General features: G+C 45.0%; 1 protein-coding gene across 1 annotated transcript; it reads left to right on the top strand.

Moving 5' to 3' along the window:
* Positions 1–501: 501 nt before the first annotated feature.
* On the top strand, positions 502–24,110 carry aldoab (aldolase a, fructose-bisphosphate, b). The gene is given in 8 exon segments (XM_056771391.1): positions 502–574; positions 656–733; positions 736–815; positions 1,543–1,728; positions 1,898–1,964; positions 23,201–23,340; positions 23,343–23,425; positions 24,017–24,110. Coding segments are annotated over 8 exon segments (801 nt in total).
* Positions 24,111–24,202: the final 92 nt, after the last annotated feature.

The raw sequence follows: 24,202 nt of genomic DNA on the forward strand, positions 1-24,202 counted from the left end.
TTCTGCATTTCAAAAGTACAGTATTCTGAAACCCATTTGGGGAGAGCTTGACCAGTAGTGGAGATCTGGGTGTGGGGGGCAAACATCACCCAGCAAAACTCAGGAGGAGAGCAGAGCTGGACTCACTCGGGGAGAACTTGACCAGTAGTGGAGATCTGGGTGCGGGTAGTAATCTCAACCCAACTAAACTGCTGAACCCCGTCAGGGAGTGCATGCTCCACCAGAGGGAAGATGCCTGGATGCTGAAGAACGGAGAGGTCATGAGCTTCAGCGGGAGCTGCGGGGCAGAGGAAAAATATCAGGGAGAGGCACGGGAGCTAGAACTAATAGTAGAAGTGGGAAGACTTTGACTAGAAAAGTTCTGTGGTTATGGTTACTGCAATTTTTATGGTTACTGCAATTCCCAATGGGCCGCTATCATTTTGGGCTTGAATAGATGCTGTGGCCACTCAGACGGACGTACTATAAATGCGAAAACAGGCAACGCGTATGCATGCCAACATGGTGGTATGAGTCAAGGTGGACAAGGGTGTGGTTCCACTGGTTGGCACCAATGAAGACACAACCACACAGGGCATGTGCTGATCTTTGGTAGCACGTAATCAATTCTCGTTTCATATACCACAATAAGTATGGGCTCCATTTTTTCTCTCAGGTCTTAATGGGCTATATAAGGGTTGTGCTTAATATAAAAAAGATGGTGCTGACTTTGCTTAGTAGAGCTGTGTGTTGAAACCACCCCTACAACCCCATGTCAGCTTGCAATTTAAGAGAATGTCAATGTGATTGCCCGCTATGCCAGAATCTTTCAGGTGGTGGGGTAGTCCCTAAAACATGCTGACCTGCAGTGTTGGGCAAGTTACTCTGGAAATGTAATTAAATTACTGATGACTTCCTTTTTAAAGTAATCAAGATATTGGTCTGATTACTTTATTTCAAAAGCACATAGTTACACTACTAGTTACATTACTTCCCACCCTTAAAAAAAATCTTAAAATCTTTTGACTTGGGAGGTGCATACTCTATCTCGCAAATAAACTAAATTAATCCCGTCTTTTCTTACTCATTATTTCTACTTATTCCATAATGTGTACTCCATATTGCAAAAAGTCTCTCCTTAGTGCTTCTGCATATTTCTATGATGATTTCTTGATCATTTTGGCAATATCATTGGCCGTTACGATTATTTAGCTTAAGGTTGCATGCTTTCCATCAAGTGGCTTTGGTAGTACCTTCCGCACATGCGCTTACATGTTTCAACTCGATGATGTGGGTGGTGCGACTGGCAGGCATCCGGACTTTGAAAAGCAATTTTTCATTTTACAATATAGATGATAAAACACTGCATTCTGTCTGTAACATAACCTGGGCTTGGGACTAGAATCTAATTTCTATTTTGGAAATTATCAAACTACAGTAACGCGTTACAAAGTAAATATTACTGCCAAACACTGCTGACCTGACACTAAGTGAAGGTATTTACTAGGTGGTATTTTAATTTAGTCACAATGAGTTCTTTTTCATTGCTGTGTTTTCTGACAGTATGCTATTGTGCCAATTGCCGAGCCTGAGACCCTACCTGATGGTGAACATGATCTAAAGAGATGCCAGAATGTAACTGAAAAGATTTTGGTGTATAAGGCTCTTTCAGATCACCATGTCTCCCTTGAGGGAACCCTCCTAAAACCCAACATGGTGACTGCAGATCAATCTTGCTCCGACAAGTACTACCCTTTACAAGTACTTCGCTTTCATGTAGTTCAGTGGTAAGAGCATTGCCTAAACAACGCAAGGTTGTGGGTTTGACCCCAGGGGATTGCAAATACCTATGTATAAATGTATAGGATAAAGCAATGTAAGTTGCTTTGGATAAAAGGGTCTGCCAAATGTCTAAATGTACCCTCAAGAAATTGCCATGTCAACTCTCACCTCTCTGCGCGGAACTGTTCATCCTGCTGTCCCCGGTCGGTGGAATCCACTTGCTTTAAAACCTTACAGAACCCCTCAGTTATTTTGACAAGTTTGTTTGACTTCCAAAAATATACTCATTAAATAGTATAAATATATAGAATAGTTTTAATGACTGTTAGATAAAGGTTTAGAGAGGTATCAGTTTCTTATTAATACAAGTAGTTTTGTCTAGACCTATAGTATTGATACTTCTTTGACACGTTGACTACATAAAGTTGTGTTCAAAATTATTCAAAGAAAAGAACACCTTGCCTACTGTGAAGCATGGCGGGGGGTCAATCATGCTTTGGGGCTGTTTTGCTTCTGCAGGTACTGGGAAGCTTCTGCAAGGTACCATGAATTCTCTTCAGTACCAGGAGATATTGGATGACAATGTGATGCAGTCCGTCACAAACTTGAGGCTTGGAAGACGTTGGACCTTTCAACAGGACAATGATCCCAAGCATACCTCCAAGTCCACTAGAGCAGTGGTTCCCAAAGTGGGGGTAGCGACCCCCCGGGGGGTCGCGTAGTGGGGGACGGGGGGTCGTGAGATGATTTACAGAAACTAAATTTAAAAAAAAAAATTGTATTTGTTAAAAAAGGTAGTAATGATGCGAGTATAAATTTAGGATAATTAAAATAAACTGGAAATAAAACTTCCCGACCAATATGAATGGATAAGGTCACCATTTAATGTAACCACGGAAAATAATCTGGCGTCAGATATGGAAGATGCGCTGATAGAACTGTTCGAGTTCTGGGTTTCTGTTGCGCTGGAATATCCACAGTCGTCGAAAGCCGCGTTGGATGTACTCATGCAATTTGGCTCAACGTATTTATGCGAAAAGACATTCTCCGCGCTGATTTACATTAAGAATAAACACAGTTCACGGCTTAACGTGGAATATGATCTGCGGGTGGCGATCTGCTTTGCTCCGCGCACAGCGCCCATCCATCACATTAGGCGTTTTTTTCTGAATACAAAGTTATTGTTGTATGCGTGTTACAGGCAGCTTGTTCGTATTCTGTCTTTAAGCATTTCACAGTTATGGGATGTATTTGTTTTTGTCCATAATTTGTTAATAAAATAGCCTGGCTTAGAGATTGTGTTCCTTTTTGTTTTAGCTCTGTCAGTATGTAACCAAATCGCAAATCCTTACAAGCTGTCGGAGGAAAACACAAAGAGGAGAAAGGAGGGGGAGGAGGGGGGGGGGTCGCGAGTCGTCAGCAGTCTAATATTGGGGGTCGTGGTCTGAAAAGTTTGGGAACCCCTGCACTAGAGCATGGTTGCAGATTAAAGGCTGGAACATTTTGAAGTGGCCATCGCAGTCCCCAGACTTAAATCTGATTGAGAACCTCTGGTGGGACTTAAAGAAAGCAGTTGCAGTGCGCAAGCCTAAGAATGTGACTGAACTGGAGGCTTTTGCCCATGATGAATGGGCAAATACCCGTAGATCGCTGCAAGACACTTGTGTCAAGCTATGCTTCACGTTTAAAAGCTGTTATAACTGTAAAAGGATGTTGTACTAAGTACTAAGATTGAATGTCACTTGGGGGTTGAATAAAACTGATAATGATGTGAGCTGAGAAAAGACATTTGTGGTTATTTCATTATAAATGTTATGTTATATTTGTCTGACCTACACGTGCCTCTTTGATTTAATTTTAAGCAGGATGACTGAATGATCATAATCAATGTCAAACCGACCAAAACAATCAATTTCAGTGGGGGTTGAATAATTTTGAACACAACTGTATGTACATACATATTGATATATATATACTGTATAAAAAAATATATTGATGAATTAAGACCTAAATTTCAACCCAACCATTTGTTAAATAATAAAACGGATCTACCACATCTGGCATAACATACTTAAATTGTTTGGTATTTGAAAAATGAGGTGATTGTTTGTTTGTCTCTTCATTGCCTTCTGTGGCAGTTATGCAGTCCATTTATTTCAGTTCACCAACTCAGTCATAGACAAGGGCGATCACTAAGGTTACCGCTACAACAGTCATAATTGAGGCAGCCTATAGCTAGTGATAGGAACCTGGGGGCGGGATCAGGAGTAGCAGGCTTTCCTGTAGCTCAGTGGTAAGAGCATTGGGTTAACAACGCAAGGTTGTGGGTTCGATCCTAGGGGATTGCAAATACCTATGTAAAATGTATAGGATAAAGTAGTGGATATGGTGGTCTAGTGGGTTAAACCACTGAACTTGTAAATCAAAGATTGCTGGTTCGATCCCAGCAGCCACCACCAGTGTGTCCTTGAGCAAGACACTTTACTCCATGTTGCTCCAGGGGGATTGTCCCTGTAATAAGTGCACTGTAAGTCGCTTTGGATAAAAGCGTCTGCCAAATGCCTAAATGTAAATGTAATGTAATGTAGCAGGCTAGCAGCAGCACACACAAACTGTGTCCCAATTTGGGGTCTGCAACCTTTATGGTGGTTTTTCTATTATAGTATTGAGTCCGAAACCCCCAGGAAAGTGTCAAGATAAAGAGGCACTTGTTTTTGAGGGCGCACGCAAACATTAAATCCTAATATGGTAGGCCGGAACTATGCGCGCAGAGGGACGGGTTAATGAAAAAGTGATGTCATATGAAACCTGATTGGAAGAAGACGATGTCATGCACACATGATTGGTTTAAACTGTGATAACAACTTGAAAACAATGTATAAAAAATGGAGTCAGATATGTATTCGTTGTATCCCTTCAGATGAACTCTGAATATCCCACTTTGTTTGTCCGTGCAAATAATGTTTAAACTCTTGGCACCTGGAACCCTTGTCTCTGAGATTTCTTTCTGCGATCGAAGGCCGATTCGCCACAACACCTTCTAAACACGCAGATTAAAAAACGAGGACTTTGTCTTCAAAGCACGCAGCCTCAAAAGTCCAACAACTGAACTGAAATTTAATGGTATAGCCTCGTAGAGGATTTCTTAATTGCGTCACCTGCAGCTACTTTTGCTTGGCGAGAGTAAAAGGACACAGCAGTGATGTTTCTGATGTTTTTAAACAAATACGGGGCCAGAAAAATTATCTTTTATTTCGCTTATGTATATTAAAACAGCCCAACTGTATTGTGGCAAGGGGGCGTGGTTTAGCGCAGTCTGTGCGGAGAGGGAGTGTCGGGAGAAAGACGGTGAGAAAGCAGATCAACAGTTTAGTGAAAACACCTGCTTCTCATTTTAGTAATTGGCGAGGAGACGCATTTAAGGCGCGGCGGAGGGAGCGAGAGGGAGAGAGAAACGAGGCTGGGAAAACGAAAGTCGGGAGCCAGAGATGGTGCGCAGAGAAGACCAGGAGAGACGCTTCCAGGCCCTCATCCTCACCCAACAGGAAGACCGCGAGTCCTTCCGGAGCTGGTTGAGCAAGGAGAAAGGCACCACACCATCGGCTGCATACCCGACGGTACCGCTGCACAAGATGGGAGGCCAGGACGAGCCGGAAGCCTTCCTGGATCTGTTTGAGAGGTCCGCGGAACTCTCCGGGTTGCAGCCGGACACATGGGCAGCCCGCCTCATCCCACTTCTATCCGGGGAAGCCCAGATGGCCGCTCAGCAGCTTACAGTGGAGAAATTGCTGAAGTTTTTATTCGACATTGGTTCTAACGAAAGGATATTGGCAGATCCCTCTATCTCCCTTATCCAAAGAGAAAACAACAGATTACACCAATTTATCACGCTTCCATTCGGTTTATTCGTAGCCCGGGCAACCTTTCAGCGTCTCATGGACCATATACTCCGACCTCATGCGACATATGCTGCAGCGTACCTGGACGATATCATTATATACAGTAATGACTGGCAGCGGCATATGCAGCACTTGAGAGCGGTTCTGAGTTCGCTGAGGGCTGCGGGGCTGACGGCTAAACCGAAGAAGTGTGCGGTTGGGCGAGTAGAGGTAGGGTATCTGGGCTTCCACTTGGGTCACGGGGAGGTGCGTCCAAAAATTTATAAGACGGCCGCGATTGCAACCTCCCCGAGACCCAAGACCAAAAAGGAGGTGCGGCAGTTCCTGGGGCTGGCGGGATATTATAGACGGTTTGTACCAAATTATACGGACCTCACCAGCCCGGTGACTGACCTCACTAAAAAGGGGCACCAGATATCGTCCAATGGACGGAGCAGTGCCAGCAGGGGTTTACCCAGGTGAAGGGTGAGGTGCCAATAACAAGCGGACAACCAGACGAGAGAGACCAGCTGGGAGAAACACGACCGCTTCCTCCTGGAGAGAAAGACAGAACCTTACGATGAAAATACAAGAAGAGTTCATATGTTGATATTCTGAGTTATTGAATTCTGAGAAGCACAGAGGTCCTACGTTTATTTGTTGCGAGTATAATAAAAAGGATCTTGTCTCCCAGCCACACCGACCCCGTCTCCTTTTCTTCCTTCCTTCTATGAACTATATTACAGTGGTGTCGAAACCCTGGAGGAAGGAGGGGCATGCTGTCGAAGAGCCCTCGTTGTCGAGCGGAAGCTCGGTGTTGAGGAGTTCGGGCAGCACGGACAAGGGATATGGTGGTGCCCGATGTGGTGGTGCTGGAATGAGATGCTGAGACTGGCTCCCCGGGGGGGGAAGTAAGCACAACTCGGGGCTACCCCCTGGCCTGTGAGCGGCGATGGGCATATGTAACAAGGAAGGCGGGGCCAGTGGTGTGAGTGATAGTGGAAATCAGCTGTGCGCACACCTATCCCGCATATCTCACAGAGGATATCGGAGCATAAGAGGAATAGCAACAGGACTACGGACGAGAGAGGACGAGGTCTGGACATGTGTTAAGCTACCGGCCTTTTACTTCTGTGTTATTATTGTTTATTTTGATAAAAGTTTATTATATGTTCCACCGGTTCCCGCATCCTTCTTTCCCTACTTTCAACTTTGCTACAGTAGTACACAAAAAGCCTGTTTAAAATATTCCGTGGGTAGCGGAATTCACATGAAACTAGACTTTGGGGTAGTAGCTGGTTGTTTGCAATTAACCCTTGGACATGAAAGTGTTTAGTAAACTATATTAAATAGCACCTGTAGTTATATTTTGGGAAGTTAGAAAGCACTTTTGTTAAGGTTTTGTGTAATAGGTGCAATCCTTACACTCAACTCACCATAAGAATAGTGCCTTGCATGGTACCTATAGATAAGGATAATATTATCCTACTCACTGACTGAACTGCTCGTCAACTACGTGGATTATGTGCAAGAACAACGGAATCTGCATCTCGAGAAGCGATCAGTCAGCAGATATCTGCAGCAGTGCTTAAGTCTGCTATTTACCCTGTTACCTTGTTTTAATGGTTGACTAGACTGTTGCTTTTTGTTAGTTAAGATTATTTGTGCTTATTTGTTTAATCTACTCGTTGATTGAGTGCTAAGGTGTTAACATTTTTTTCCTTTGGGTACTGTGTTACTGAAGTCACATTAAGTTGCCTTTAGCCGCTCGCTACGACTAGACATTATAGTTTTGCACTTAACAGCACAGAGCTATTTGATCGCTGTTTTATATGTGGCCAAATCAAGTCATTCAGGCTTTGTTTTGCTAATCGAGAAGGCGTGTTCAGCTGTATTCTGTTCGCACTAATCTTAACACATACTTACGTGGTGCTCGTGTCCAGCCCTCCTTGTGTGAAGACCGACGAGTGAAAAGACCTGCGACTCTACCTGCAATACGAGTTTAAAGACCTCACAACTTCATTAAAGAGTTAGATGTGCTGCTCTCATCATTCCCTCTTGTAGTCTTCGGGGACTTCAAAATCCAACTGGAGCATCCAACGTTCGACACTGTCAATCACCAGATACTGCTAGCAACTCTTTCATCTCTAGGAATCTCACACTGAACACTTCAAATCCTACATTTCCGGCAGATCCTCCAGGGTTTCAGGGAGAGGCTCGCTGTCCACTGCTCACCATATGATCACTGGGGTGTGTGGGGTATAAGACAAAAGACGGACACGTTTGCTGGTGAAAATAATCCCCGGAGGGTGATTTATTACAAAAGCACACGTGTAAGTGACAGTGAATCCTTGGTGCAGTGATTCTCCTCGAAGTGTCCCGTGAAAAGTGTCCGTTCCCGCACAGGCAATCCAAATAAATAGGTGCTCGTGCGTGTGAGGGAATGGTCCGTCATGCGAGGATCCTGCTAATCTTTAGGGGACAGAGCATCAATGTCTTGCGAGATATGGAGTGGTAGCTCACCCTTCCTCCTGGCTCTCTCCTTTTTATCTCCCCTGAAGATTGGCTGCAAGTGTTGGCGATCCGCTGATTTCATCTTAACATGGCGACGCTGATTGGGTGCTGCCTGACTCGCCACATTCCCCCCCCAAGCGTCGACCTGGTGAGAAGAATCTTTTGCCTTGGTACCTTAGTTGTCCATGGAGGAGGGAGGGGTAGTGACCTTGACCGGGTGGTCCAACCTGACCTCTTCCTCGATAGACCGTCCGCGTTGCCATGAGAGTCCTGGAGCGCAAGGAACCACCTGGTCACCCGGGCGTTGGTCTTCTTAGCCTTGGACATCCACTGCAATGGGGCGTGGTCGGTGACCAGGGAGAAGCTCCGACCTAGGAGGTAGTACCTGAGCTCTAGGACTGCCCATTTGATGGCCAGGGCCTCTTTCTCTACCGCGGCGTAGTGGGTCTCTGCTGGGGACAGTTTCCTGCTGATAAACACCACCGGGTGCTCCTCTCCGTCCTTGACTTGTGAGAGAACTGCCCCCAGTCCGGTGTCCGACGCGTCGTTCTGGAGGATGAAGGGGCAGTCGAAATCCGGGGCATGTAGTACCGGGGCGGACGCAAGGTGGTCCTTCAACGCCTGGTAAGCCTTTTCCGCCTCCGGGCTCCACCTTACCTTCTCCGGCTGCCCCTTCTTAGTCAGGTCGGTCAAGGGACTGGCTAGGGAAGAGAAATTAGGAATGAAGCACCCCGCTAACCCCAAGAGGGCACGAACCTGGGTTTTGTTAGTGGGTCTCGAGACCTTCCGGACAGCTTCAACCTTCTTCATTTGAGGCCGGATCAGGCCTCGACCGACCCGGAAACCCAGGTACCGTGCCTCCGCGAGATCCAGATGGCACTTCCTGGGATTTGCGGTCAGCCCCGCTCGCCTTAACTCGGACAGCACTCTCCGCAACCGGTCAAGATGGTCCTCCCATTTTTCGGAGTGAACTACCACATCATCAATGTACGCCGCGGCGTATTCCTGGTGGGGTCGAAGGATGATGTCCATCATTCTTTGAAACATTGCTGGAGCTCCTTGAAGTCCGAACGGGAGGACACGGTACTGCCAATGACCCGACGGTGTGCTGACGGCTGTCTTCTCTCTATCTTTCCGCGTTAGAGGAACTTGCCAGTACCCTTTCGTGAGGTCCAAAGTTGAAATGAAGCGTGCCTTTCCAAGACGGAGAGTGCCGTCCGGTTTTGGAACCATGACGATGGGGCTAGACCATGGGCTGCGGGATGGCTCGATGACCTGGAGCTCCTTCATTCGACTAATTTCCTCCTCTATGGCCAGTTGGCGAGCCTCTGGGACCCGATAGGGTCGCTGCCGAACCACGACTCCTGAGGGGGTACGGATTTCATGGTATACAACCCTCGTACGTCCTGGTTTCTCATGGAACACATCCTGAAACTGACGGACCAGGGTTGTTAGTTCGGTCTTCTTTGTAGGAGATTGTTGTTCTCCCATTTGTACCACCGGGTTCTCCTTTTCCACAAAAGCGGACATCTGGGCAGGGCGGGCCACCCATTTCTTTAAAAGGTTCACATGGTACAACTGGGCCTCCTTCCGTCATCCCGGCTGACGAACATAGTAGTTAACAGGGCCCACTCTTTCATTCACTGTATACGGTCCCTTCCATGCTGCCAGAAATTTGGAGGTTGCCGACGGAGTGAGCACTAGAACTCGATCCCCCGGCACGAACATTCTGGGTTGTGTCGGGCGATCGTACAGGCGACTCTGGGCGCACTGGGCTTCGGCCAGATGCTCCCTTACCAGGGGCATAACTCGGTCGATCCGGCTCCTCATCTGCTGTACGTGCTCTATGACACTACGGTGGGTCGCTGGCTGTTGTTCCCAGGCCTCCCGGGCCACGTCCAGCAGACCAAGGTGTTGTCTCCCAAACAAAAGCTCAAACGGGGTGAAGCCCGTGGAGGCCTGGGGCACCTCACGAATGCCAAAGAGCACGTATGGTAGCATCAGATCCCAATCGCGCCCGTCCTCTGCCACCACCCGGCGAAGCATTCTCTTCAGTGTCTGGTTGAAACGCTCAACCAGCCCATCTGTCTGGGGGTGATATACTGATGTCCGGAGTTGCTTCACCTTCAGGAGGCGGCAGAGGTCCGCCATCAGCCGGGACATAAACGGAGTTCCCTGGTCCGTCAGGACTCTCGTGGAATACCTACCCGGCTGAAGAAAAGGTAAAGTTCCTTGGTGATGGCTTTCGCTGTGGCCTTTCTCAGGGGTACGGCCTCGGGATACCGGGTAGCATAATCCACGATAACCAGGATGTGTTCGTGCCCCCGGGCTGATTTCGGCAACGGGCCTACCAGATCCATCCCAATTCTCTCGAAGGGTACCTCTATGATGGGCAACGGCACGAGTGGGCTGGGGGGAGGTTTGTTTGGCGCAGTGACCTGACAAGTTGGACAACTCTGACAAAACCGTTTTACGTCCCCATCCAGGCCTGGCCAGTGAAAACGATCCCGAATCCTCTGTAGGGTGTTGGCCGGTCCCAGATGTCCAGCAAGCGGGTGTGTGTGTGCCAACTCTAGGATGGAGTCAACCTTGGACTTGGGCACCACAAGTAAGTACTTTTCCTCCCCCCTCCGGTGAGCGACACAGTATAGCAGACCATTCTGTACAGCAAAATAGGGGAGCGGGTGGGGTGGGTTCTGGCGAACTTCTCCATCGACCACTCGAACCTGGGACCAGCAGTTTCTTAGCCGGTCGTCTTCCCATTGCTCCCGGCCGAACGACCCCCCTGTGATGACCTGTTGATAGAGGTCGGAGAATAGGTTATTTACCCCGTTCCCCGACTCACCTTCGTGTTCATTCTCGGTGGCCAACATCACGGTCCGTCTGGGTCGGGTCTTGGTCGGCCCTTGCCGTTGGGGGTTGCGGCCCGCCTCCCCAATAGGTCGTACCGCTTGGGTTAACAGCTTCTCGAACCCCGGCCAATCTCTTCCAAGGAGCATTGGGACGGTAAAATCACGACTTCCAAGGGCCACGAGCAAGGTCCGGCCGTTATGGTAACCCGTCTGGCTGGGATATTACGGCTATCCCCGTGGACGCAGGTAATGGGGATGGTCATCTTCCCCCTGGGCTGGACTACAGAGGTCTGGACCAGGGTCACGGAGCTTCCGGAGTCCAACACCGCTTTGACTTTTCTTCCGTCGACAGACACCGTCCTTTTCGGTGCCCCGAGAGGTGGGTCCAGATGACCTATACAACCTGCCAACCATGCTCGAGGTCCTGGGGTGGCTGGTTTTGTTGGCATGGGCTCATCTCGAGGGAAGGGGGCCGCTGGTCTGTCTACTGGCCGCGAGGTACCCTCCGGGCGCCGCCATGGTGTCGTCACCCTCCGGGGTGGGTCCATCACTCTCTCTCCCACATCCTGAGCTACCGCTGCCTCGGCCAGCTCCACCGCTTCCACCACCTCCCGGTATGTTCCGGGGTTCCGCATGCTCACCGCACTCCTCATCCGCCTGGGAAGGGCCCGCAGCAACCGGTCGATTACTAACTTCTCGGCGACCTGGGAGGCAGACGGATTCCCTTGCAGAAGCCACAGGTGTGCCAAACGTGTGAGTTGGGCTGTTTGGGCGCGGATGGGTACCGTCTCCTGGAACTTCCATTCCCAGAACTGTTGGGCCGCCGAGGTCGGGGAAATGCCAACACGGGCGAGGATTTCCTCGTTCAGGGCGTCATAATCCTCATTCAAGGGAGCCGGTAAGGAAAAATATGCCCGCTGAGCTTCCCGGGTCAGAAATGGCGCTAGAATTTTAACCCACTCACTCCTGTCCCAGGCTTCCCGTACTGCCGTTACCTCAAACGTATGGATGAAAGCCTCGATGTCATCTGCTTCTCCCAGTTTGGTAAGGCAGCGGTGGGCGGTGGGGCGAGAATCCACGGGAGGTGATCTTCCAGCGGCGGTTTCCGCCATGTGAGTAAAGGCTTGCTCAAGTCTCTCCTGTCGAACAGCAATTTGTTCGTTGAAGGTCTGCTGGCGGATGTTCAGATCCGTCAGACACCGCATGATCTCTTCCATCTCCTGTGAACCCGGAAGTAAGCCAAAATTGGCTGGGAGAGAGAGCGAACGGGACCCTGCGAAACAAAGGAAAACACACAAAAAAAAGAAAAGATTACTGCCAGTTTTGGGGGTGGTTGTCTCGTGTCAATACGCCTGCATTCTCCACCAGTTTGTGGGGTATAAGACACAAGACGGACACGTTTGCTGTGAAAATAATCCCCGGAGGGTGATTTATTACAAAAGCACACGTGTAAGTGACAGTGAATCCTTGGTGCAGTGATTCTCGAAGTGTCCCGTGAAAAGTGTCCGTTCCCGTGCAGGCAATCCAAATAAATAGGTGCTCGTGCGTGTGAGGGAATGGTCCGTCGGGCGAGGATCCTGCCAATCTTCAGGGGCTTGAATCTTTAAATAAAAGAGAAATAGACAGAGCATCAATGTCTTGCGAGATATGGAGTGGTAGCTCACCCTTCATCCTGGCTCTCTCCTTTTTATCTCCCCTGAAGATTGGCTGCAGGTGTTGGCGATCCGCTGATTTCATCTGTTACCATGGCGACGCTGATTGCTGCCTGACTTGCCACAGGTGATATATGATCACCCCAAAGGGATCTTTGCTTCTACCGCTGCTTTTTCCCTTCGACACAACATCCTTGGGACCCATCATACAGGTACACGGCTTCTCATATCACTGTTATGATGACGACACCCAGATTTAAATCTCGCTTCACCCAGACGATACCACCGTAGCAGCTCGCATTACAGCCTGTCTCGAAGATATCTCAGCTAGGATGTATCACCTCCAGCTGAACCCTGCCAAGACAGAACTACTTATGTTTCTGGCACACCCTACCCTACCCTGCCCTACCGAAAATTAATATTCCCTATCCGAGGGAAGGTTCCTTTTCTGATGAGTGTATGTTATTGGCAAAGGGCATGCTAGGGAGACCCAACATGGGATTATCCATACATGAATAAAGCTTATGCAGTATGGAAAGACATGAAAAAGGTTTTGGGACCAGGGTCTGGAAAAAACAAAAATTGATGCGTATGCAAATCAAAACTGCCCCTTGCCAAAAACAGACTTCTCCCTCTGCACCATCACTGTCGATAAAACAAAAAGAGATAAAACCGGAAAAATTAATTGATAAACCTAATGTAACTACAAACCCTCAAAATTCAATGGTCTGGGTAAGAGCTGGAAACACGCTAAATGATAGAAGAAAAGTTTGCCTTCCCCACAATTAATAATTGAAAATGATAAAATCACAAACAGCGATACGGGGCAAACCCACATGCGTTGTTTGGGAAACTTTTACAGATGTTGAAATATTTTTTAGACAGATAAGAGTGTGTCTTGATAAATTTTTAGGGAGTCAACAGGTCTTAACTTTTGAAACAGGCAGCAAGAGAGACTCAGCTGCTCAATTTTTGTGCGTTTTAAGAAAGCATGGATTGAAGATTCTAAATTGCCATTAAATAATGCCATAAAGCCTCTGTTTTTTTAGCACTCTGTTAAATAACATGAATCATAAACAAGCGCAATTGATCAGAATAACGATTTCAAACTTGCATGATATGACTTTAGAGAATGCCATGTTTATAGGCTATCCAGAAAAAAGGAGCATTGAACAAACGTCTCTAAATCCGCAATTGCCGCATCCTAGCCAAAGAAAGAAATCAGAAATAATCTGCTTTCATTGCGAAGGAGGGGCCATTTGCAAACGAGAGTGCAGACAGTTGCACAAGTTTCGCACACACACACCACAGAGCAGACATGAGAACACGGGTGCTTCATATCCTACTGAGTGGCATTCAAATCAAGCATAAGGATACTCACAGAGAGATGTCGGTTCTAATTTATGTGAGATAACCCTAACATTTTCGAGTAATGGGGAGGCCAATGGTCTTAAACCATTTTCCACAAATTCACAATTATTCCAGGAGCTCCACTAAATCTTTTAGGTCGTGATATGATGCATAAATCAGGCATGGACATTAAGTTTACTGATAACAAGGTTGTTTTTTCCTTTCTGTCTAGTTTACAGGCATCCGTCGATCCTCTGCCTACAAATGGACTGATAAGCGGCTCAAGGGCAATCTGTCTCCGGTGGCAACATGCCAACAGGGGGGACCATGATTAACCCTTTGTTATGGTCTCAGTTCAGGGATGAAACTGGTTTCATTGACATGGAACCTTATCGGGCTAAACTTAAAACAAACAAGCCTGTCTACATTAAACAATACCCTTTGTCTAAAGATAAGGAACAAGGCATTCAACATTTGATTGAAAATTTTGTCAAGCAGGGTGTCCTCGAACAAACACACTCACCATATAACACACCAATTAATCCTGTTATGAAAGCTGATGGGAAAACTTGCAGATTAACTCAAGATTTAAGAGCAGTTAATCAGTTAATCATACCACTCGCACCAATTGTGCCTGATGTTTTGACTGTTATGAATTCAGTGCCACATTCTGGTACAAGTATTTTACAGTAATTGATTTGTGTGCAGCCTTTTTCTCTGTACCTGTACACCCAGATACTCAGCCTTTGTTAATATTTACATTTAAGGGGCAGCGATATTCGTGGAAACGCCTTGCACAGGGCTATGTAGACTCACCCGCTGTCTTTTCTACAGCAGTGCACAGAACTTTGGCCAAAATGACTGATCTGCCTTCATCAGTTTGTGTTCTTGAGTTTGCAGATGACATCCTCGTGTCGGGGGAGATGGAGGAGGACTGTCAAAAAGCATCTATAATTGTTTGCAATGTACTTGCTGAAACAGGTTTTAAAGCCTCGAAAGAGCACGATAGGCACCTGCGGGGTCTGATAGATCACAAAGCTCCGCCAAACACAGCATTGGAGTGGACTGCGGAAGCTGATGAACATTTCAATGCTTTGAAAGCAGCCATCACGACAGTACCAGCATTGAGCCTGCCAGATTACACCAAGCCTTTTCACTTGCATGTTAGGGAGACAGTGGGTGCAGCTCTAGGGGTCCTATTGCAACTTCATGGCTCAACATATAGGCCAGTTGCATATCTGTCTAAGAAGTTAGATAACATAGTCACAGGTATGCCATCATGTCTTCGTGCTGTGGCTGCAGCTGCTCTGATTGTACAGATGGCTGAGAAAACTGTGCTGTCACACCTTTTAATATTATATGCATCCCATCAGGTAGGTGTAATTTTACACAACATGCAAACACAACACATGACAGCGCAACGACGCTCAGGTTACGAGGCTACTCTGCTAAAAATCTTAGCATTCAAACGACAGCAAACATTAATCCTGCTTTGCTGGGTATTTTGGGTATGGTAGACATGGCAGATTTTAATGTTGAACATGATTGCATCTTTGAACTGACCACCTCTTGGATACGCCCCTAGAGGGGGGAGAACACATTTATGTTGATGGGTCTTGTTCAAAGCCATCTGACGGTGTCTACCTCTGTGGCTATGCTGTGGTTTCTGAGTCAGGAGAGGTAAAATAAGTTTTTGCTCTAGATTACAATTCGGCTCAAGCAGCGGAGTTGATAGCATTAATACGGGCCTGTGAGCTAATGACAGGAAAGAGAGTAACAATTTAGTTCTTCACCATTATGCCAGAATGTTGGAAGCGAGAAGTTTTAAAACTGCTGATGGAAAGCCAATAGCACATGCAAATCTGATAGGACAGTTAACTGAAGCAGTTCAGCTTCCGCTCGAAGTGGCCATAGTAAAGGTCAAGGGTCACGCTTAAGGAAGGGATTATAAGAGATGGACAGGGTAGAATAGCACTACCGAAATTAGGGTTAATTATCCTAATTAGACATAACCATGGGTTATCTCACACCAGTTGTGCAAAAGTAGTTCAAGCAATTAATCAATTGTACTGTATAGCCGATGTTCATAGAACAGCAAAGCTTGTTTTGGATGCATGCTTAACATGTGCTCAGGTAAATCCGCACAAATCAGCTAAGCACGATGCATTGACACATCCGGAAGCTCCTTTTCAACATTTACAAATTGATTTTACGCACATGCCGCCAATAGGTAACTTAAAATATCTATTGGTAATTGTTGATCGATTCTCAAAGTGGCCTGAAGCATTTCCATGCGCAAAGGAAGATGCTAAAACAGTGGTAAAAATCTTAACGAAGGAGATTGTGCCAAGGTGGGGCGTACCGGCCAGATTGGAATCGGATAACAGGACGAGTTTCACGTCAAAGGTAAAACAGCTCTTAGCAAAAACATTGTCTATTGATTGGCATTTTAATATCCCGTACCATCCGTAAGGTGCAGTCCTGAATCGAACACTGAAAACACGACTAACAAAAGCTGTACTCGATACAGGTAGAAAGTGGGTTGATTTATTGCCTGCAGTCTTGGCAGAAATAAGAATGACCATCTTCCATGACAAAATTGTAACCGTTCGAGGTACTAATGGGTAGACCTTTCCCGACCCCGTGGGTCAAAGGCCGGTCTGGTATTTCTTCTTTAGGTGATCTGAAGGTGATCCAGGAGGACTATGTGACTTCCCTAGTCGAAAAGTTAAATTCTATATGTGCTGATGTTTCTTTGTGCCTTGCTCTTCCCTCAGAGAAGCCTACTCATAACTTGAGGTCTTTGTGAGGAACCTGAAGCCAACAAAGGTTGGAGTACCAAAGTACCACGGACCAGCAACTGTGATTGCCGTAACACGGACAGGAGTTCTGACGGACTACCAGCCACAGTGGATACACGCTTCCAGACTGAAGTTGTGTTCTTCAGGAGAGCAGGCAAGCTCCAATTCAACATAGAATCTCAACAGGGATTCACCTTACTACATCTCAGGGTGGAGAAAGCACTGACTAAGCTGAGGACAGAACTACCTTTTGTGAGGTAGGGGCCACCCAAAGCAAGAAGATAGGATGCCCATTGAGCCAACAGTGCTGACTCCGTAGCTTCCCCTGAGGTGCATTGAGAGCCAAATTGAATCATTGAAATTATCCTAATCATGGGTATGTATACATCTCCACTCAATGTGGAGAACGCAGGAGCTTACAGCAGACAGGCTAGTAAATGATAAGGGTGACTGCAATATGCCAAAACAAATGTCTTTAATTGTACAAATGACTCTGAATATTCGAGAAGGAAGACCACCAACATCCGTAATGCGAGACTATAACTGTTAGTATACAGGAGAACCTTTTCAAGGTCCCGCAGAATTATGTGTGTGTTCCAAATCAGGCAGACATATAGTAGGAATGTCCGATTGTAGAAATGAAATTACTTTGTCTCAATCAAATAACGGACATCATAATTGCACCATACAATAACTCAATAAAACTACTGAGGAATTTGAATGTCCATTTTCACACTTAGACAGTTCACCAGGAATGGTGTGGGTTTGTGGTGAAACTGCATATTACCATTTAGATGCAGGGGAATGGAAAGGTTGTTGTTATGCTGCTATTTTTTCCACAGGAACTAGCATAATGGAAAAGAAAAAATCTGGCCACATCTTTGAATAGACATAAAAGGGAAGTAAAACTGCCAAATTATTATGCAGGCCATAAGATTAGTGATCCATGGACTACTCCTTGGGAAAACGTGTGATGGTCCCTAGCAGGTTTGTTTACAGGAACCGGTACTACTGTTGCTCTGAACAAAATTAATGGTCTGGCATGGCAAGTTCTTTCTTTGGAAAATGACACAGCACAAGCTTTAAACTTAATCTATAACGAATTAAAGAAAATGAGAGTTGCCGTCGTGCAACATAGACTTGCTTTGGATATATTAACAGCAGAGAAAGGAGAAGTGTGCAAAATACTAGGAGTATCTTGTTGTTTTTCAATTCCAGATTATGCAGACAATGTCACTGACGTTGTGAAGCACATGAGAGAATCAGTTGGTGAACCCACACCGGTAGATGCAACATGGTTTCAATGGTTGGACAGCCTATCCGGGGGATGGGGATATTGGATAACCGGTACAGTAATTCCAGTTGTGATGACCATCTTAGCCTTGTTACTATTTTTGCCACGCATGTTGCAGTGTGTGGTCCGATGTGTTAAAAGATCTGTTACTTCCTTTACAACCAAAGGAACCGATCGAATGATGTTAGCAAAAAGAACGACTGACCTCAACCAGGCTATGCTGGTTAGACGCACATCTAAAGGTTATCGTCAGAAAGATCAGAATCAAACTTGGGGATCCATATTTGATCATAACAGCGATACGGTCGAGGATGATAATGATTGTGTTCAAACACATGAGTTAGAACCAGAACCAATACCGGTGATAGAAGAACCAAGAAATGTTGATGAACGTGACAATGTAATGGAAGGAGATAATGGGCTTGACGATTCGGTAATTGAGATTGGCACGGTAGATGATGAAGAGTAGATATAATTATGTTTATGTTTTCGTTTTTATTGAGGGTGATTGGTGTTGTTATGTTTTTATTACAAATCAGTACGATTGATCTTTTAGCTCAAAGAACAGCTTGCAAACCAGAAAACCACACAAAAATACGCAAATGCAACTATCCTTTATTAAAGATTTTGTATTAACCTTTTGTACTACTCTATATATATTTGTTCTTTAAAGGGACACAGGACGGCTTGTAAGACCGTTGGTCTGAAAGTGGCCATTGTGAGAATCTGGATTTCGTCCTGTCCTCCACAAATACTGCATCTGTGTTTTTTCCAATATTCATCATTTGTATTCATTCCTTTATCTTATTATTCACTTCTATTCATAATATTTGCTCATTACTTTCTTGTTGTTTAACCTCGTTGAAACTTGTATTATGTCTTATGCTGTCTTATGTTGATATAAGCATCTGTTGTTCATCATATCAAGGTTCCTAATGATGCCTATGGACAATTGTTTTATTATTGTAATATTGAATATGTAATCATATCTGATTGTTCAGGAGGAAAGACTAAACAGAAAGTCTGGTGATTTTCCTGTTTTGGTGGTTTTATATGACGCCTCCTTATGCAAACTTATAAGTATTAGTCCTTAATACAATAAACTTTGGACTCTGATTGAACAAGCACCTGGTGTCTGTGTCAAACTTTGTCTCCAGATCTGCAAACTCTGTGTGTTCCGTCGACTAGACTCTTCAACCGTATAATATTGTTTAGACAAGGGGACATAAGAAGTTTAGATTCTTTCAAAAACAATCTCACCATCCAACTTGGCAATACCACATTCACTCCTTCCAAAACAGCCAGGAACCTCACAGTCATATTTGATGAACAGCTGTCCTTCAATGATTACAATGCAAAGACAACGTGGTAATGCAAATATGCCTTATTCAACATTAGGAAGGTTAGACCCTATGTCACTGAGCTTGAGGAACAACACCATGTCCAGGCCCTGGTAATCTGAAAGTCGGGCTACTTCAATGCTCTCCTTGCTGGTCTTCATGCAAAGGCTATCAAACCGCTCTAGCTGGTTCAGAATGCAGCAGCACGCCTCATCTTCCAACAGCCCAAAAAGACTCATGTTACACCCCTTTTCATCTCTCTCCACTGGCTACAGGTTGAAGACTGTATCAGATTCAAGTCACTAATGCTTGCCTACAGGGCTATCACTGGATCAGCACCGGCATACTTCCACACCCTCCTGCACTCCTAAACCATATCAAGAACACTGTGTTCAGCAAACGAGCAGCGTCTTGTATTGCCTTCTCAAAAGGACATCAAATGGCTTTCCCGCTCATTCTCCTTCACAACTCCTTCCTGATGGAACATTCTTCCTAACTCAGGCGGTCAACCACATCTCTCACAGCATTAAAAAAACAACTTAAAACCCATCTCTTCTGTGAAAACTTGACTGACAAATTAGTTAAAAAACTAGTAAAACCAGTAACTTTGTATTAGCACCTATTGTATTATTGCTCCTGTATGACATATCGCTTATTGTTCCCTGAACTCTCTATAAGTCGTTTTAAATAAAAGCGTCTGCTAAATGAATGCTAAATGAATAAATGTATTTAGGTTTGATAGTCATAGTTTACAAGCATTACACTTCATTTTTGACAAGGCACGCTAGCTATTGAAAGATAATAACGTGCAAGCTATTGAGACGAGCAACATTACCTTATATCTCAGTTATCTTAAGGTTATAAATTGTGAGCGTAGTATGTAAATTAACTTCTAAACCAAGCCATAACAAATAATCCTAAAAGAACAATAAAGCAAGAAAAATGAACATATAAAACTTACAAATCCAGTAGCAGGAAGGCTAGGTCTCCATCCATTTGCGACCCATTACCTCTTTTAGGTCATGCCACAGAGTGTAAGCCAATCCAAACTCCACCCAGAGTAACGAGTAAAATACGTGATGTACGCCATAAAGGAGGCCGCACTCTTCTGCAATTTGCAGTATTGGTATAGCTGTTAGGAGGCTTCTCAGGTAGCAGCGTGTGGCGATTCGCCACACATTCATGGAGACACAGGAAATTGACTAGACACACCTGTTTATCGTCAGCAGCTGATGCTCAACACTGGCAAGCATAAAAGCCAGACAAACAGAACTCTTGGTGAGCATCGACTCGTAACATGCAGAGATCTCTTACCTGTCTCGTTTGTTATTGTAGATACTGACTGCTGACGATCGACCCACACCGAACCACTTCTACAACCCCCGGAGAACACTTTACTGCCTCACCTGATTGCTGTTTCCCCACCGTGAATCTCACTGGCTTGCACCTACCTGTGAATAAATAACCCTGCAGGGATTATAACCGTCTTCCTGTGTCTGTTCAGTTACTCTGCCCGCCACACAGCGGCAGTAGAAATTTTCAGGTTAAGAGTTATTCTACTACTGAAATTGTTTTAGGAGACATTATTTCAAGGTCAAAAAATTACATAGTGGTGCTTAATTTTTTTTCCCTGCGGCTGTTAATATAATAGCCTTGAATCATTAACACTTTTACCAGCTTTTACCCCAATGCACATTCAGCGTCGCCGGTTGTAAGCACCTGTTCCCAATTCACGAGCTGCACAAAAGCCAGGGAACCGGAGACGAGGGTGAGATACATTTCCACATGATTCCTACGCTAACAATGTGTGTTTTCTCCCCTCAAAAGGAGCCTACAGCCTCCCAGGTTGCTGAGAAGGTGATGATCGACAGTCTTCTGCGAGTGCTGCCCTGATGCCGGGGGCCTGTGAGTATGCGCAACCCTTCCTCACTCAGAGAACTCGTCGAGTCGGTCACGCTGGCGTAGGCATCGTTGGCTTGTGATGCTGGAGAGAGAGCCTTGACCCAGCACCGGAGAGTGAACCTGCCATGGTGACCAGCCAGTAGGCAGACCTGCTGTTTCCCTTTCTTCAGGAGGAGCAAATGCTGACGATACCCGCAGCTACAGCACCCCGGGCTTGGCCTGCCGGCTGTGTTGTTCATCGGAGGTTTCCCTCCGGCGCTCCGAAGTGGAGGATCAGGATAAATGGTCAAACGGTCACAGCAGTGCTCGATTCGGGGGGTTCGGTGCCCTCGTACAACCCATGGTCGTCCGACCCCGACACCAAGGGAAGAGATACTGCCGGCCGAGAGATGAATTGAAGCAATGAACCAATTTCTTATTGAAGTAGAGAAGTTGTAAAAATGACACTGGCCACTTAGGCAAAAGTATAGCCTGCATGCATGATGTAATTTTCGTCATCAGGAGTGTTCACAGTCGTCCACACAACCTGTCCGCATGTAGCCCATTTTTTGAAAAGAATGTAATCAGCCGAGTCCACTCGGTGCGGTACTTTAGTGTCTCCAGTGGCATAGAGAGTAAAGCCTATGTCTAATACTTCATATGGTCGCAGGTTCAAATTTGCCTCCCGCTGACTTTTTTTCCCATCACATAGGCCTATCAGATCATTAAGCCATTTATTCTTAATAAAATGATCAAAAGATTGAAAAGTGGCTAAAGACTGCTTTATGATGAAGCTGTAGGATAAGGTCAGGGTGAACGACTGGCAACGTAACTTAACAGATCTGACGGGCATATTGCCCCTCCCACCAATGATAAATAGTCCCACTGATATTTTATAGAAATATTTTATTTCTTAAAATATTATTAATTTTTTTATTTTAATATAATTACAAACAAGCTGATAACATTTGAAGTCAATAAAAATAAATCAAAACGATTTTTTGTGATAATGTTTGATTGGCATCCGTTATCAAGACTCTCAAGAGTTTATTGTTAGCTGCCCAGTCAAACTTTTCCAGTAGGCTACTTTAGTGTAAGAAAATGTGACTTTGGGATAGCATCGAACTCAATAAAACATTAATCAAAACAAATCGCATAGACCTGGTAAAGTAGCTCTCCATCTAACTGCAGAGAGCAGCTCAAGAGCAGGTACATCGGATTGTAATGTGTACCGTGGAAAAAATTGTGTTGTTTTTGTAAGTGGAGCGTGGGCGCTATCGGAGTTAACGTTATAGTTACAGAATTGTAAAACTACTGCGTCCTGTTTCATTTGCTTTTCTATTGTTTTTTTAGTTCATAAATGTGTTTGTTTCATAAGAAAATGTACACATTGCCTTATATTTTCAACAAAAAAGCACAGCATATAATGTAAGCTTGTTCTAAAATGTTCCAAAAATCTTAATTAATTAACAATAACTATAACTAAGTGCACTCATGAGAGAAGTGTTGGCTAATGCACTGCATTTTTAAAAAACTGTTCTGTATTTAAACAGCAAAATTGCATGTTGTTTAGTGAAGACATTTATTAATTTAATTAGCCCACCCTATAAACTGTTAAGCCCCCCTTAGCACCCCCCCAAAAAAGTCCTGGCGCCGCCCCTGACTGTCTTTATACATACAGTATGTGTGCTCCAACTGGATGTCATGTCATTTTTATTAATAAAAGGTGAGCAGAGCATTTTTGGATATTTAAAATAATTTATAAACATATCATTATAATATTGATTCATATTAAGAAAACATTATTTTTCTTATAAATAAAAATGTACATAAATTGCAATTCAAATATGCACTACTCTTATCCTCTCTCTTAAAAGGCATTACTTTCCTGTCTGGTGGTCAGAGTGAGGAGGAGGCCACAGTCAACCTGAACGCCATTAACCAGTGTCTCTTTCAAAAGCACTGGGCTCTTACATTCTCTTGTGGTCGTGCCCTGCAGGCCTTTCCCCTAAAAGCCTTGGGGGGGGGAAGAAGGAGAAAGGCAAAGCATACCAGGGGGAATTTGTCAAAAGAGCCATCGTACGTAAACAATTAGACTACAGGTCTAAAAAAAACGGCCATGACCATGTCTGTATGACACATAGCCATGGTCCAGGATATGCATGCAAAACACTCTGTAGGACACCTTTATTCACAACTGTGGTGGAAAGTTCACAATGCAAATGTGCCTCTGTTTCCTTTGTTGCACTATTGGGTTTATTGCTTCAAAGACACTTGCAACTTATAGTTTCCGAAACCACTATGTACTAACCACATAGCAAGCGCCACAAGCCCTTTAGTTGGTTTATAAATGGTTGGTTTTTATTTTTGTGCAAAGTGCCCTGCCTCCTCTTAATGCGTATTGTAGACTAGGCAAAAAATACACCAGTTTGGTGGCATTTCATTCATCATCTAAAGAAATGATTTGGTTTTGGCTAAAGATTCTGATAAATTGGGCCAAACCTAATGCAGTCTGACTTAAAAAAAATAGTTATATGATAGATAACTGTGCAAAATACATTTGAATCAATTAAAACAATACATTCTTTGTTTTATGCCATTAAGCACATGCAATTTGACTTAAAAGTCAACATGAGAGCCATTTAATATCCACTGCATGTTATACTGACTGTATGTCTTGATTTTATTTACAGAACAACTGTGGCATGCGTTGGAAAATATGTCTCTTCAGGAGATACAGAAGCTGCAGCGGGAGAGTCTCTGTTTGTGGCCAATTATGCTTATTAAAACACATCAGACTCCACCAGAAACACTGATCATATTTTCAATGGTCCTCAACCTATCTTCCTCATCTGTCAAATTAAAAGTGGAAAAGCAAC

Source organism: Triplophysa dalaica, chromosome 17 (genome assembly GCF_015846415.1).
Source record: "Triplophysa dalaica isolate WHDGS20190420 chromosome 17, ASM1584641v1, whole genome shotgun sequence".
Classification (NCBI taxonomy): Eukaryota; Metazoa; Chordata; class Actinopteri; order Cypriniformes; family Nemacheilidae; genus Triplophysa; species Triplophysa dalaica.